Source organism: Amphibalanus amphitrite, unplaced genomic scaffold, assembly GCF_019059575.1.
Source record: "Amphibalanus amphitrite isolate SeventyFive unplaced genomic scaffold, NRLGWU_Aamphi_draft 001242F_arrow, whole genome shotgun sequence".
NCBI classification, from domain to species: Eukaryota; Metazoa; Arthropoda; class Thecostraca; order Balanomorpha; family Balanidae; genus Amphibalanus; species Amphibalanus amphitrite.
The window spans coordinates 8,264-25,308 of NW_024882735.1; the positions used below are offsets into that span (position 1 = coordinate 8,264).

At 49.2% G+C, this 17,045-nt stretch overlaps 1 protein-coding gene across 1 annotated transcript in view; it reads left to right on the top strand.

Moving 5' to 3' along the window:
• Nucleotides 1-1,927: 1,927 nt before the first annotated feature.
• The window catches only part of LOC122371422 (band 4.1-like protein 4), a gene marked incomplete at its 5' end in the record, with an annotated part of 46,247 nt that continues 31,129 nt past the window's right edge, over nt 1,928-17,045 (top strand). Inside the window, 9 exons of the mRNA XM_043347745.1 lie at nt 1,928-2,032; nt 12,030-12,072; nt 13,917-13,995; nt 14,130-14,227; nt 14,874-14,994; nt 15,351-15,438; nt 15,810-15,898; nt 16,286-16,349; nt 16,669-16,826. Coding sequence (XP_043203680.1) covers nt 1,928-2,032; nt 12,030-12,072; nt 13,917-13,995; nt 14,130-14,227; nt 14,874-14,994; nt 15,351-15,438; nt 15,810-15,898; nt 16,286-16,349; nt 16,669-16,826 — 845 coding nt within the window. The remainder of the gene's footprint in view (nt 2,033-12,029; nt 12,073-13,916; nt 13,996-14,129; nt 14,228-14,873; nt 14,995-15,350; nt 15,439-15,809; nt 15,899-16,285; nt 16,350-16,668; nt 16,827-17,045) is intronic.

Sequence of the window (17,045 nt, forward strand, 5' to 3'; positions counted from 1 at the left end):
ACCCTGAATTCCGGCCAGGTAGATGCTAATCTCCTGCGGCGACCCTGCCATTCGACATGGAGCTCACCGGGCGCCGCCCCCTCGCGGCGGCCGACAGGGCGGCACGCGGCGTCGGCAGGCCGCTGATGTATGGTGGCCGCTCACCCACCGCCCTCGCTGCGCACCGGCCGCGGTTACAGCTCCGCTCCTTCGTCAGCACTGCAGTCATCACACCACCACCTTCATAACTAAGGCGAATTTTGATAACGTTTCCTGTCACGATTTGAAGCCGGGCTGGCTGAGACGAATCAAAACAAGGTCCAGGTTCAGGTTCAGATGTTATGAGAAATAACGTCTTCTCGATTCATTCCATTTTACACGTTTTCGTCTTTCCCACATCCACCTGGATGTAACATGATTGTGCGAAATCTGACAATGTTCAGATGGAACATCTTGGCAGCGCGGTCGATCGGCGTCCGCGGGAACCGTCGCGGTTTGACAGACGGACAGGCTGATCGTGTGACGGGCGGTAATGGTTCTACAGCTGCGTAGAGATCCAACTGTTAGTCGCTTCTTCAGGCGATGTCTGTCGGATACGACAGCACAGGACGTGATGGGGGGGGGGAGGGGGCAGTATGCACACTGCAAACTGTGCAGAGCGTATGAGCTGCTTGGAGGACAATGGGTTCAAGACGCTTGGGTCTTTGGATCTTTTAGCTCGCGGGTAATGAATTAGTAACATCAAGCGTGCGAGACAGGGAAGGAGTCAAGAGAAGGATTAACAATGAAAAGTTTGCCTCATGAAAAGCAATTCCAAGTGTTTATTGAAAACATCTTTACGCGATCCATAGACTGACGGTGTTCAAAACGCCAAAGAAGAGCTTCAGGCTCTCCCGGCCCAGTTTCGTGATATCATGTCTTCTGCACCGACTCCGTTTACCGTATGGACATAACGTGAGCGAGTCACGGGCTGGGCCACGGACCCCACATTAGGTCTGCCCGAGCTGCGGACTTGGCTCGTGACCGGAGATCGCCGGAACCGGTCGGGTCAGCGATCTGCACTCACCGCCGGCCACACAGCGAGCTGATGGAGCTATCGGACCGGGCTGAGCGGGAGAGACTACATTCGAGCGCCGAGTAAGGTAGCTCGAGTGGCGAGCAGTGGCGATCGAGGACCGAGAGACGGCGCCCGAGAGGCGAGAGACAGCAGCCAAGCGTCAACGACTGCGCTCCAGCGGCGAGCGACGGCGCTCGGAAGGCGAGAGACTGCGCTGGAGGGACCGTTTACCACCCGCTGGATGACACCGATTTCATCCTGCAGCTCTGCACGGTCCAGTCACCTGTAGTCACCGCTGAATGGCCGGCTATGATTGCTGCTAAGTAGTTAACCGACCATCAGTCGGACTTGCAGATTTGTGGGGGTTGATTTGTGGGGATGTTGCCCGGGCCGTAGCAGCGCTGCCTTGCGACCAGCCGGCCCGGTGTTGCGGCATTGGGTCGATACCGGATCGGTGTGTAGTAGGTACGGGAGAGTGAGCAGTCAGACAAGATCATCGGGTCACAAATCGTGCTCATCGACTGATCGCAGATGGCTAAAGATACTATCTGACACTGGAAACTCTCACCGCTGATGGCTCTCACCGAGCCGGCGGGGCTGTCTCACATAGGTGCCATACACTTTCTCATAGTTGGGGACCGGATACGGAAACGTCGACATACGGGAAATATCCACACTCTGGCACATCGGAACGGCCGGACGGAACACCGGCTGCTAACATTTTACCGCTTGCAGACATTTAGTCACTTCCTAACGCTGTTTTCTCATGCCTCCCTCCACGTCCGGTTATTGCGCTTTACTTAAGCATAACTTGCCAACATTTAACAGATAGCGTTACCCCATTATTCTTTTGATCCCGACCTTTTGCTGACATTTGTTGTTCTGTTTCAGGACACGACGCTCGGCCAGGAGCTGCTGGATAATGTGTTTCGTCACCTGAACCTGCTGGAGACGGCCTACTTCGGCCTGCGGTTCCTCCACTCCTCCAACCAGCCGGTAAGTCACTCCAAAAGCGGGTATCGGGTGTAAAACGTCCTTCCGCCAACCAGCCGGCAAGTGTTAACTCCCAGTTTTCCAACTGCGGACCAGCGGATGAGAGATGCACTCTTCTGCTACCCACTTGTATATATCCCTCGCACGACCAGGCCATTTCTCATAACACGAACGACCAGGGGGGGGGGGGTTGTTACGACCCCCCCCCTGGCGTTTCGAAACGGAAGGTCGTAGAGCTTAGCGGAAAAAACCAACGGATTGCTCTCAACGAGATCTCGCGATTGGTGGTATATTTTTTGGTCCTAGGTCAACATTTGACCTACTTTTGACCGGTCAAAGGTCAAATTTTCGGAAAAATAGACTTTTTTCAGCTTTCGCGGCGATTGCGGCAAAACGGTGGGAGATATCGACTTGAAACCTTCACTATCGTGTTTCTTGATCAATTCTCTATCGTTTGGTATGTATTTCGTTTCCCTAGCTCTAAAAATGGCGCGTTGGGAGCGCCGGAAGTTGGCAAGGTCACAGTCGGCGGCAGAAATTCGAAAAATCAAAATTTAAATTTTTGAAATCTTATTGTATTTTTGGATTTGGGAGGTCCATTTGCTCCCTATAGAAGCTAATATTGCTGCATATTCCCATTGAGGTGACAAGAATTAGCAAAATAGTGGTTCGGGCGCTTTTCAAAAATAGTACCGGACGCTGTTCCCCTTGTGACGTCATAGCTCCGTGACCTGACCTGACCCGGTCAAGTTTCTTATACCATATGATAGCCAATACTTGCCCCAACATGCATGGGAAGTTTCATCACGATCCATCAACCGATGTTTGTACCACCGGCAGGAAACCTCGGGCGTTGGCACTCAGTTTGTGAAAATCCGGCCGGAGGCTGTACCTCTTATGACGTCATAACTCCGTGACCTGACATGACCCGATCAATTTTTTTTCGGCAAAAGATGCGCAAAGGTTGCCCCAGAGGGTATTGAAAATTTCAGCCCGCTACGACAAGCCGTTTAGCGTGCACTTCGAAAAAACCTCAGGGGGGGGTTGATACAACCCCCCCCCTAGGCGTTCTAGGGATATATGTATGCATGTATATGTATGTATGTATGTATGTATTGACGTAGGCAGACACTCCACAGTACACTGTGGCTTGAGCTTGAGCTGGGGTCACTCATCCAACAATCACTCCTCCAACCAGCTGAATAGTCAGTGAGTGTTACCCCCAGATACTCCTCCAGCCAACCCGCAAACCACTCCTTCAAGCAGTCGGCTCACCCCACTCGCTCGGGTGACCACTGACATCATCCTGTAGCTATATCAGGGCGCCTATAATCCTACCGGGTAGAAGAAAAGAGCTGGTGACGAATTTGGCAGCTAGATATAGGGCAATTACGGCGCTAAGCCGTTTTTTAAAGTCGTGCTTTCTATATTGAGGGTGGTTATCGAAGGGAGTTGAAACAACATCTGCAAAAGTGTTGGTGAAAAGCAAGGCCACTAACCGAAAGCAGCGCACTTTTGCACCGCCAAAGGGAGATTATCATACTATCGGAGCCATGAACTTCCCTCCCCGCACAAAAACGCTGCCTGAAACGCGAAACTTACTGAGAAAGAAATAATGCTGCAAAAACGTGCAACGGTAACAAATTGCATCGCATTAGTTGGTTCTTCTTACTGCGACGACCTGTTCTGAGCTTATGCCTAATCGAGTTTGTCTTTTCATACGGCTGAAGCCTGGCCTTCCGTATACGAGCACTGGTTGGGCTGCGTCGGTGTCAGTTTTGGGTCGTGAGGAGCGTGTCGGTAATCAGGGCTGTTTTGGGTGGGCCGTGTCAGTAAAGCTTTATCGGCCCGCCTGGTAACACTGTCGGTGACGTTGTGGCTGTCAGACTCGGCTGAGGTCAGTAATGCTATCGAAGGGACTGCTGACATTGTTGTCCTACCGCATTATGGTATCCGAGGGAGTGGTCGACCAGCTGGCCAGCTGGCCAGGTGTCTGCAGTGCACTGTCACACAGCTCTGTCACGTTCAGGAAGAGGCGTGGTCGTATCACCAAATTCAGAAGTCTGTACAAACGCGGGGTGCGGACCATCGTGCAGCTCCAGTTGCTTACTCAGCGTTTATCTACATGCATGTGGGCACTGAGGAACATTCTTATAAAGGGCATAGAAAGGATTTAGCCAGGCACTGAATGCTTTTGCGCTCTAAAGAGTCACTCCTCTTGTGGCAAACACTTGTGGTCTTGAAGATGAAATTGTGCGCATGGATCAAATGAGCGTTTGTGGTAATATGCTCCAATGCAATGTAGTGTTTACAGGCTACAATTCAATGGCTAACGGAACACCCCAACAGGTTAAATTAGGCTATAATTTCTATCGGTGGAAGCTGTCTAATTAAGTCGTGATTTTCCTGTCACGGTTGGGGTCGCGACGGTGTAATATAGCTCCGGCGGGAGATTGAACGTGTGTCGTGACCAGTAGCGATTCTTCATTAGCTCGCGGTGTGCTTAATTCCATGTTCTTGTGGTCGACTAGCTTTGTTTTCGACCAATGCACAGCTGTCTGCTCACTGTTCAGGTGTTCATTAGTCCACTACAGAGGCGGATCCAGCTCAGAGGTTTGGGGGGGGGGGGCAAACCATAAAAATTTATCCATTCTTTCCATGCATCGTCCATAGGCGTAATGTTAAAATCATGCCGTTTGGGGGGGGGGGCAAATGCCCATTTTGCCCCCCCCCCGCCCTGGATCCGCCACTGGTCCACTACAATACAAAACGTTTTAGTTGTAATCAATTTGCTGTCTCCAAATTGCCTGCCATGATAAGGACTTTCTCTGTCTGGTCATTCCATGAATTAGGATCACACAGCATGCCTTTCTATCATGTTTGTTTCCGAAGAGCCAGAAAACAAGATTGAGTTTTCGCCCTTGGGTGTCTAGTTACATTCCAATAATCCGGAGGAATGCTGAGATTCAAACACAGATTGGAAATCACCCTCTCCTTCTGCTCCAGTCCCTGCTAATGACCTTTTGCCTGTCCCGAGGACACGGGTCGACTGACTGCTACCGTCGGCGTCGTGGCAGGACCATCAGTTCCGGCGCCGTGAGATTGTATCGCGACCCTTTCTCACGCCCCCCAGAGCTAGGCGGGGCCTAACGATCTCGGCGCACGCGGCGCAGCGCCGTGCGGTACCCAGCCGCGCTGAGCCATGCTGAGCCCGCGCTGGGACGTACGATGCCATGCAGGCTGTTCTCGACTGTTCTGGGACGTGTTTGCTAGTGCTGGAGTCACTCAATACTGACGGACAACGGTTTAAACTGATACATTTGGATAGGAGCGGTGTTCCGTCGCGCCCGCCGCGCCGACCTGCGCCGTGGCGGCCAATGGAGATTGGACAATGGATACAGTTCTGGGAAATGTTACCCAGGACTTTGAATAGTGACTGTATAAAGGATGACGTGTGTATTTTGCATAACCAGGACATGTCTCTTGAAATGTTTTACGGTATCGATATTGCTGAAAATAAGTGCTGTGTTGACAATGCTTTACCAATTCGTTCGTAGGTATAAGATAGACAAACACTGTTCTACCCGGCCCTGGCGCCCTGTGTGGCTAGCCTTGAGTGACCTACCTGCCATTTGTTTCGGCCCGGTTCCGTCTCCGGTGACCGGTGACCCTGCCGGCTGATGGATCGGCGCCGGTAACCGGTCACAATGGCCTCTGGATCCGCGCTCCGCCCGTAATCAATCGCGATCGGAACCGGCGGCCAGCGGGTTCATTGTTCTGCGCTCAGTCGGCGCCGGGAGAACTGGGCCCTTTATGGTCCCCCGACACGCCACACGGGTAACCGACAACACAGTCCTCATTCGGGGGCGGTGGGTGGGGCCGCCAGCGGACATCGCTGTTAGGGAGCTAAAATGGCTCTTTACTCAGCGCCGGCACTGCACTTATCGATGTCATTAGCATAAAATGTGCGAGCATTGAGGCTGTCCTGCAGGAAAACAGCGTTTTGTCACAGAAAAAGCTGGCATGATGGCCTTAAAATGGCACATATCTAGCAAGGTGATGTCAGTTTGAAATGGGTATCAGACATAAAGCATTAGCTCATCGGTTTTAAGTGCTCAGTTTTTTAATTCGTGAAATCAAAGACTGAACGAAGAATGAGATCTTGTTTTCGACTGATGCTGTAGTGACATGCATTTGAAGTAGGTATGATTGGTAAAAATATCAACACCCACACAACTGGGAGCGTGCTTTCCTTTCTAATAATTCATACATGATGAGTCAACCTTCTGATTTTTTGGCGACTTAGTGGAATCAAATCGCTCGCGATCTTACCTTAAGCTTATATATTATGGTGTTACCGCTTCTCATAAGTCACAATAGTCGGCCACCAAGCTAGTAAATTTATGTTTTTTTGTTTGAGAGAATTCAAGCTCTTTTGTCTGATATGCAATTTCAACCGATGAGTGCAGCCTTTGCATTGTTGGATTTGGAAAAAAAAATTGTCCCCAAAACATTCGAGGCACGACAAAGCATGGATCGATATAAAATGCTCGACTTAATATTTAATAAATTTCATGGCTCTTTTTCTACAAACGATGAACAATTCTTGTTATTTGGCATTGGCATGGGCGAGAGTGTCGAACTAGCATATTTTACATATCGCTGTTGATTCGTTTCGCTTTATCTTTATGATTTCAGTGCCTTAGGCAATAGGCATACTAACCGTTTGCATCATTGTTTTTTTTGGTAGTTGGTTATTCGAAACGACCATCTGAAAATTGGGAACATTCCAATTAGAATTTCTAACAAATGTCATGCTCTATTTTTTGGGTATAATCTCACGATGTTGCGTTTGGGCAATCATAACATTTTTGCTACAATACCTCTTCTGAAATTCGTGACTGGGTAGGTTAAAAATAGATGTAGCTCAAATTAATTTTGAGAACTTCATTGCCACGTGTGATGCTTGGTGCAGTTATGATCACGTTAGAGCTTCTTTGGTAGCGTTTGCCGTCACGTGAGCAAATTTTAATTGGCCATCGTTTCTACATATTTGAACTTGACATGGCACGTGCCAGCGAAACAAAAGGCAAATGGGTGTGCTCAACGCAAACCCCTAAACAGCGTGCATGATGGAAACGAGTGATCAGTAAAGATAAACAAGAAACCTTATCCTGTTTCTTTTTGTCTGTCACGAACATACATATAGCGATTATCGTTCTTAACATCTGACTATCCCTAGATATCGCTACTGAAATCACAATGTTAGGTGCATATTTCTCGACGTGTTCTGCATAAATGTCATGTCCTATCGTATTATGGTAAGAAATTTAACCCAACTCTCTCATGCATCTTAAAAGTAAATTTTGAATTCCAAAGAAAACAACTTTTCGAAACAAACGAGACAAACGAGATTTTTCAAAACAATTTTTCTTTGAATCCGAAATGTACTTTTAGGAAGCACGAGAGTAGGGTCAGTTTTCTTACTATTTGTTACAACTTACAATGCCTCTCAAACCAGCTTTCAAGCATATTCAAGACTGTAATGTCTTATCCTTTGATTTAAATTTAACGGGTTCCTTGTTGTCAATCTAACAGTTTATAATGATAACCTTATTTTACACGTCCTTGCTCAAGCCGTGTGCCTATGGCAAGGACCTAATTTCAACAATATACCTAGACAGCAGAAGCATGACAAGTTAAGACAGAAGCATATAAGTTATAAGGTGATGGCAAAATGGGTACATATCTTCCAATACGACAAAGTACAGGATGGTTGGTTGAAGTATCTTTTAACCCATCTAAGGAATGCTAGAAATTCCATTGATAATAGGTTTAACGGGGAGCTGTCGGCCTTCTTTAGTCGTATATAGGCGTTAGCCGCCCTTCCCTGTCGACCGACCCGACTTTTTGCCGCCGAGGTATGTATGGCTAAGCCTCCCCCTCCTCCACCCGTGTGCATCTGGTGCTCTGAGGTGGGGGGGGGGGGGGGATGCGAGCCGTAACGTGGGTCTGAGGCCGTCCTCACATGGCAAACTCTTATCATGCACCGTGCAGTTGAGCGAAACTGCTTTCTCGGTATGTTCCATGCACGAAAAGAAGGGATTGCTTCTTTCGTATTTCGTTTGCTTAAATTTTAGGGCATTTATTTCGTTTCACGTTTCTATTCACAGTAGATTTCGTCACATCTTTTATCTATTTATTTCACCACTTCGTGATTCATCGGTCGCAGCTTACCCTTGCCGCAGACGGCCACTCCTATGCCACCTGCTGGCACCACCCACTCGCCTGAACACACCCCTTTCCCGCCCAGCCGCACATACAAGGCTCTGACCATATCCCTGACACATTAGGAGCACATCATCGTCGCTTTATCAGCTGATCGGTCGCCTCTGCCCCCTCCCCGCGACCACAGTACGGACCAGCCGACCGCCACGACTGTCGGCACCGCACCAGGAAATATGGGTCAAGTGCAGCGCCGGCCGGACGCGCTCTGGACCGCTTTGATACCTGACGGTCGGTCGTGGCGGCGCGGCGGTCAGATTGCCGGGTAGCAGCACGGCCTGTCTGCTGCCGTGACGGACCGAGCGGTGCCGTCTGCACGGCGCGGCGGGCCAGCCGCGTGTACCGACCTGTTCGGATGGGTCCTAATCGCAGCCATGATGCAGCCCCGTCATCATGGTTAATATTGTTGATGCAACCACATCATTGTTCTTTATATTGTCGTTGTCGCTCACTTAGTAGCGATCATCGCTGCGGTCATCTTTACATCAACTTAAACGCCTACCTCTGCGACACACATTGATAGACGCTCGCGGGTCTGTCTGGCTCGGGCGACTCAAGCGACACTCGGCGAGACGCGTGTTGTCAGCGGCCCAGCTCAGGTGACACGGACCGAGAAGCGCACAGCGCGGCGCATTGTGCGGACCGGTCCGTGTCGCTGGCAAGCGGTCTGGACCGGTGCGCGGTACCGGCTGAGTCACGTTCCTGACTCGGGCCGCCCGCCCGGGTTGGTTCGGTGTAGTGGTCCACTCGGCGTGGTCACACCAAGTCTGTGCACTGTGCACCAGTGACGCAATCTGCACTTGGACGAATGGGTATGGACCCGCAGGAAGCTGCTTGAGAGGAGAAATGTGAGCGGGAGGAAGGAGGCCTCTGAGCTTAGCTGGAGGCTCCGTCACGGCCAATGGCATATCGATGCTGATCGAATTTGGAATTCGGAGTGAAGGGAGAGACGGCGTGGCCCGGGGCGCCGCCCGTGGATTTGACTAATGGTCGGGCGATAAAACCGGCCAGCAAAACCCGTTTTCGAGTCCCACGCGACCAGCGAGCTATTTCGGTATGCCTGCGCTGCTCCCTTGGATAAGCCGCGTTTGGAAGCATAAGACAGCGTGGCTTTAATTTACGATATGTCGCCCCAAAACACAGCGAGATGTGTTCTCGATTGTCGTTTTTATTAGAAAAATAATTAATTTACAAACTTATTTGCATATTTCTTTGATGTGTCTATCCGATTCGTTGTCGATTTGCGTATGAATAAAGAAGAGTTCAGATTCGAAATCTTCGGACATTTTTTATTATGCATGCAGTTTAATCACCCTATGTTAAGTTTTAGCTGCGATTTATTTTACAGGAGTCGGGGAACACCTTACGGCTAAATTAACTTCCCGCCCCTACGCGCCACTTGCCGAGCTCCGTAGGTAAATTTAATTAGTTTGCAGCAACTGGTCCGTTGATGCTCTTGGTCGCACTGGTTATTTGAGCTAATGCTAGCTCGGTGGCTGTGCCCAAACAGCCCAACCCGGCCTCGGCCATTGAACACACGCTCACTCTCTCCGCGTGCGATGAAGACGGCGCACTCACTTTCAGCACTACGGTACTGACAATGAAGCGAGCGTGCGTGGCCTGGTTTGTACGTTTTTGTCCCACGAAGGTCGACTCTGACTGAAGGATTGGGGTGCGCGCATTTAATCGATTCTGCCATTGTCTGAAGATGTCCTTCCAATGCAGAATGGGCTGAAGCACGCTGGGTATTTAGGCCAGACGGAGACATCACTGAGATGGTCTAAGCGGCGAAAACCACACGCTCTCTCCGTCTTCACTCTACCGTTACATCTCTGATAGTGCCGATGCCCGATACCCTATAATACGGGGTGTTGTGGTTGCGGCCCCAGCTCCGGCGACCCCACACAGTGCTGCGTCTCGGCCGAGGGGATGGGATGCAGCGTCACTGACCATAACACCTGGCTGGCCGCCGGTCACGCGCGTCCAAGCCGTATCAGGCCAGCGCGGCAGCGGAACGGGCGGCGTCACCCTGCGACCACCCAGGACCGGCCGGCGGCCGCCCCCGCCCCCGCCCCCGCCAGTGCCGCCGCCCGCCGCCCAGCCGACCCGCCCGGTAAAAACTGTATGGCCGTAATTTTCACCCGATCTCCTGGCGGAGAAAAACGCGCCCGAACGCCAATTAAATAGGGCAAGCCGGATAATACTGGAGCAATTTGGCCGGTTCGGCTCGGGCCCCGGCTATCTTCTGATTGCGCTTTTGACGTACACCTCGATTGGCTTCGGACCGAGCAATGGCTAATGGCTGGATTCGGTGGCCATAAAGAAGATTCTTTAAGCAGCCTCTGACTTGGCTCGGCCCGGACCTGAGGAGGCAATCGAAAAATGACCTCATGGGGTGAGCTGACACCGTACTGAAAACCCACCGGAAACTGACCTGATGTGACCCAGGGCAATTATTGGACACGCGAGATGAGACAAATGTGTTTGTCTACGTCTGTTCAAGAGCCTTTGTACTTTGTAGGGAGCTGTATCATATTACTTTGTTACCAATGCGAGAATTTTGCTCAACAACAGATCCGATAGATGAAAAATGCATTGCCAGTGCTGCTTATCGTCATTGATAAGATGGAAAACACTGCAATGAATACCCATATCTTAACCCTCGCACGACCAGGCCATTTCTCATAACACGAACGACCAGGGGGGGGGGGGGGGTTGTTACGACCCCCCTGGCGTTTCGAAACGGAAGGTCGTAGAGCTTAGCGGAAAAAACCAACGGATTGCTCTCAACGAGATCTTGCGATTGATGGTATATTTTTTGGTCCTAGGTCAACATTTGACCTACTTATGACCGGTCAAAGGTCAAATTTTCCGAAAAAATCAAACTTTTTCAACTTTCCGCGGCGATTGCGGCAAAACGGTGGGAGATATCGACTTGAAACCTTCACTATCGTGTTCCTTGATCAATTCTCTATCGTTTGGTATGTATTTCGTTTCCCTAGCTCTAAAAATGGCGCGTTGGGAGCGCCGGAAGTCGGCAAGGTCACAGTCGGCGGCAGAAATTCGAAAAATCAAAATTTAAATTTTTGAAATCTGATTGTATTTTTGGATTTGGGAGGTCCATTTGCTCCCTATAGAAGCTAATATTGCTGCATATTCCCATTGAGGTGACAAGAATTAGCAAAATAGTGGTTCGGGCGCTTTTCAAAAATAGTACCGGACGCTGTTCCTCTTGTGACGTCATAGCTCCGTGACCTGACCTGACCCGGTCAATTTTATTGCACCACACGATAGCCAATGCTTGCCCCAACATGCATGGGAAGTTTCATCATGATCCATCAAACAATGTGGGTATCACCGGCAGAAAACCTAGGGATTCGGCGCACACGTTTGGTAACTGTCGGCCGGAGGCTGTACCTCTTATGACGTCATAACTCCGTGACCTGACATGACCCGATCAATTTTTTTCGGCAAAAGATGCGCAAAGGTTGCCCCAGAGGGTATTGAAAATTTCAGCCCGCTACGACAAGCCGTTTAGCGTGCACTTCGAAAAAACCTCAGGGGGGGGGTTGATACAACCCCCCCTAGGCGTTCTAGGGTTAATCACCCGATGTAACCTCATTGATAAAACTGACGACTGATCGGGTGCCATGGTGACGGTCGTACCAAATCGGTAAATCCCTTCCAGCTCATCTGACATGCTTTTCTTTTTCAGTACTGGCTGGATCCACAAAAGAAGGTCGTCAGGCAGCTTAAAGGTAAGAACCTGCCGAGTATGTGTATACATGCGCATATTTTAATCAATTCAGATGCTAAGTCATTCATTTGTTGCCGCAACGTCAGCAAGATTCACTTATTTGGGATGCCTGTTGCGATAGTCTTGCAGACAACTTCGTTTCATTGTGGCATGGTGACAGACAGAATGTGCCGATAATTCTAAGGGGTTTCTCGGTTTCCCAATTACCTTCACACTGGAGTTGCGGAATCCTCCGTATCCCCATGAATGACATTAATTCCGATGGTACCTAGTTTTTTTTTTTAACACAGAGCGACTGTTATGAAATTGAAAAAAACTTGCGGTTTCTTCGGATATCGTTCTAGTTATGAACACTGCATGATATTGTTCCGCGTCAAACCCTATTTAGACCTATTCATTTCTATCAAGTTTATCCATGCAGGTCGGCCAAATGGTGTTATAGAGACCTGCTGAAATATCCACTCGATATTTATCTTATATTATGCAATCCAGAACTCGGTCACATCCACGAAGTCACCGCTGTTTCCACATATCAGTAGCGTCATATTCTGAACTTAGCACTGCATATAACAGAGCGAGTGGGCTACCTCCAGTGGCAGTGATGCCCGTTTTTTTTTTTCGCCGGCGCTGGGCGTCGCCCGTCACTGTGTCACACGACATCAAAGGTGCCGCCTGTCACGACCGACCGCTACGGGGCGGAGCCGCCTTTTTACTGCCGCCCCGCGAACAGCACAGGCGCCATCGATAAATGACAATCAACGCCGAAAAAGTTGAGTGATGAGTCGGTCATAACGGCCCCTGACGTTCGCTGCGAGGGTGGTCTGGCGACTGGCGACGGCCCCTCACTTGGCGTATAATCCCCGCCGCGTCAAAACTGAATAATATTCCGCAGGCGTGTCAGGTTACAGGCTGCTGAATTATGCAATGCCAATAAAGAAAATACAAGGTTACAGCGAGTTATCGTAATGACTGTTGCCTTTAAATACCTATGAACATACCATACTTGGATGTTGCGCAAGTTTCTATTAGCGCCAGAGAGTTAGGTATGTAATGAGCAGAGATCTTATATACATCCAGCCACCCTAGAAAGTGGCCATGTTCTTTGCTTTGCCACGAATTGCATGAAAATACGCTGTTTTATCGGTGGCTTCTTTGATCTATGTAATTATCGCAAGGCCATCCTGCCTAAGGGAACAAGGAAGGCTAAGCTGCAAATCCGCCGAACTGCCTCAACCGCGGCACGGCATTGTTGTACCGCGCTATGATATGTAAATTGGCTCGGTTTTAGTTTGCTCGCAGCCCGCCAGCAGAGGCTTGGGCCTAATTTGTCGTCATTAGGCGCTCGGCACAGCCGAAATCAGCAGTGAAGGCCTGCCGAATACCACAGGCACGCCCCACACACCATCAATGATCTAACCAGATTAACAGTGTACCAGGCCTAATCTCGCATCTGCTCCCGTTTTAGCGTGTATCTACATCAAAGCCGGCGCTCTAGCCACATACATACATGACTGTAGCAACTGGAATGAGACATGGATAAACATTAAACACGCCATTTGCCTGTAAAGAAACGCGAAGTTTCTGGAAACGAGATGCTACTAATATGCCAATTTAAAGGCTCGTAAACGCGCCACAAGAATGCACAAACGCCGACAAATAAGAAGGAACGGGCAGCGTTGCTGATTGTGGTTTTCGAGCATGCCCTCATTTGGCAGTTACCATCTTCTGTGATGGAATATTATGCTATTTTTTTAGACACAAGACAGATGCATAAATGCATCTCGCTCTATAGATAATTTCATGCTGCGATAACCGTTCTTTATAACCTCTTTTGTCTCGTTTCAGATACTGACCCGTTCACACTGTACTTCTGTGTCAAGTTTTACGCAGCGGATCCCTGCCGATTGTTGGAAGAAATCACCAGGTAAACAGGATATTTTTTCTATTGGGAGCCAACGCTGTAACCGTGGTCCTGTCATATACCTATGCAATTGCCATGCATAATCTGTCGATGCCCGGGCGCTCACGTTCGTGTGAATGTTGTTTGTTGATTCACAGGTACCAGTTTTTCCTGCAAATTAAGCAGGATATCCTGGAAGGCCGTCTGCCGGTCACCCCGGAGCTGTCGGCTGAACTGGGTGCGCTCGTCATACAGTGTAAGTGTGCACCACCTCTCTATAGATTTAAGTGCATAACACTTTTGCGCCAATTGCCTATGCTAGTTATGAATTTTGTGAATAAATGCTCTCTCTCTCTCTCTCTCTCTCTCTCTCTCTCTCTCTCTCTCTCTCTTTCTCTCTCTCCTCTCCTCTCCCTCTTTTTCTTGGTCCTTTTTTTCTGTTGCTTATGCATACTGAGAGATTACTGACTAGTCCTGCCTCTCGCCGTCGGATAATATGCACAAACTGGGCGGTTGACGTCATGGTCAGACATCAAACCGATGCCGTCACTGTGCACAAGTGGGTCCGGTTATCTATAAGAACCTTGGGTCCGGTGACTTCATTGTCGAAGCTCGCTCGCACCTGCGCGCATTGGACCTCGGTCACATGCTCACGGGGACATGCCATCTGACAGATCCCAACCGTTAGAAGTTGGTTCAGTGCAACTGCAGTCGGTAGGTCTGTATGACTGGGCACCTTTTATAGGCACTGCTGCGCAGCCAAGTGATTTTAAGTATCTATGGTCCTGTTTGAGTGCACGCACAGCTATCACTGTTGCGTATGGAGCGATAATTGTTTTTGTCCTCTTGGTTTTATCCCACCAGTGTAGTCTTCTCATCTAAAATAAATCTCCCCTTCACAGCGGAGCTGGGCGACTATGACCCGAAGCGGCACACGGATGGCTATGTGGGCGAGTTCCGGCTCTTCCCCAACATGACACCAACACTGGAGGAGAATATCGTCGAGTACCACAAGACTCTCGTGTAAGTACCGAACAGGCGACAGTGATTCGGACGGTACACCGAACTGCTTGTAGTAGACGACTGTGACTTGCAGGAACGCATTGGATGTTGTTGAATGATAAATGCAATTCATGTTTGACACAGTAGCACAGGTGACGTAGTATTTTCTGATGCGTTGTCTGTGCCTAGCTGTAGCTGGTAACATCCAAGGACGGAACACTGAAACCAGTGCACCTGGACACTGGACAGTGCAGGTGGTAGCAATGATACTTTTGTGCAGAACGAGGTCAAGGATAAATCATGACAACTACTGAAGGCAGTTAAGTTTAGCTGTGCAGACTGATACCGATCGATATCGACTCTACCGTGTCCAACAGTGGGCGAGTGCCTTCAGTGGTGGAATTCAACTACCTAGAGAAGGTCCGGTGGCTGGAGATGTACGGCGTCGACCTGCACCCGGTGCTGGTGAGTGCGTAGATCCTGTGACGTATTGCCGGCTATGACGGGGGCCGTGTGGTGCGTGACCGTCGGGCTTGGAATGGTCACGTCTCTGGAGTCAGAGACAGGGACATTCCTGGCCATCTGACAACAGGACCGTGGGGATTTTACAACACAGGACTGGGAGGTGTTGCGGCGACACGATCTTTTCCAGCCTCGACGTCTACCGTTTTTATTTGATCACATCTTCACATTTTTTGTGACATGCTAGCAAACATGGCCTACTGCATTACCACATTACCAAATGAGGCAAAACATTTTATCTCCAGAAACTTTCACTCTAGATAATAAGATATCCACTATTTTTCTTTACTGACATGCGCTTCTTTATCTTCTAGGGCGAGGATCATACGGAATACTTCATTGGCCTGACCCCCGCTGGGGTCATCGTTCTCAGGGGCAAGGTCAAAGTCAGCAACTATTTCTGGTATGACTCAACAAACTGCGGAATTGGTGCTAGCAGATGACTCATGCATTTGTGTTTTCCACGTTGCAGTTGTTGTTGCCACCACTTGCCATGTTTCCCCTGAAGAAATTAGTCCTCGGGAACGTCTTGTCCTGTTTTCTTTTTCAAGTGAGCTGTGAAAACCGAGTACAGGTTCTGTATAGAATGTGATTCCATCGCTGAACTATTTCCCACGTAGCCTGGTTGCTGTTTTCAGACTTATTTGGATGTAGTTTGAACAAGGAAACCCTGTTGGGAGGTGGCGATAAGCTCCTGTTCGTTCCATGGGCCTCACGAATGACATCAGGGGCGGCTGGCAAAGCAGCAGCTACAGACATTGTTTCCTTCAGCTGTGCTCCTCATTCACAGGCCGAGGATATCAAAGGTGCACTTCAAAGGGAAATACTTCATGCTCCGTGTACGAGATAAAAACGTAAGTTTTTTCAACGAGTCGATTTGGCGAGGAAATGTCTCTTATGTCGATATCGTCGCTGCCTGTAGCGTTAAAGTAGCATCAAACGTCTACCTTAGAATGATTACATTTTTAACTTTACGTGAACCTTTTTGGAGACTGCAGCATCAAATAGTTCTTAGTTCGTTTGATATTTAGAAAATATTTTATCGGTGATTTTAATGGTCAAATAAAAGTTTTGACTGACCGCTTTTCCATCATGTTTGGTAATATATTCACATGACGTCTTAGTAGAAAAAAATTAACTTTATGACCTTTTTCTCTGTGTTTTTTCCCCTAGAACGAAGAGAACACCTATGGGTTCGAGACACCATCGAAAGATGCGTGTAAACACCTGTGGAAGTGCTGTGTGGAGCACCACAGTTTCTTCCGCCTGGTACAAGTCAGTCACCCGAGCGGTGGCAAAACCCTCTCCATCGGCTCCCGGTTCCGCTACAGGTAAGCCAATGCAACTTTCACTGAGCGAACCCAACGAAAAATAGGGGAATTGGCACCAGGACTTGAACCCGGTATTTACGAATGCTTGGATTTAAAATTGTGCCGAAAAGGACATATACCGGTATGCCGGCTGTATGTAAATATTCGAAGGTTTTTATCTAAATCGTCCTAGATCCTTATCGCTAATGGAAAGCGCTCACACAAAGCCAGCGTGTGGTG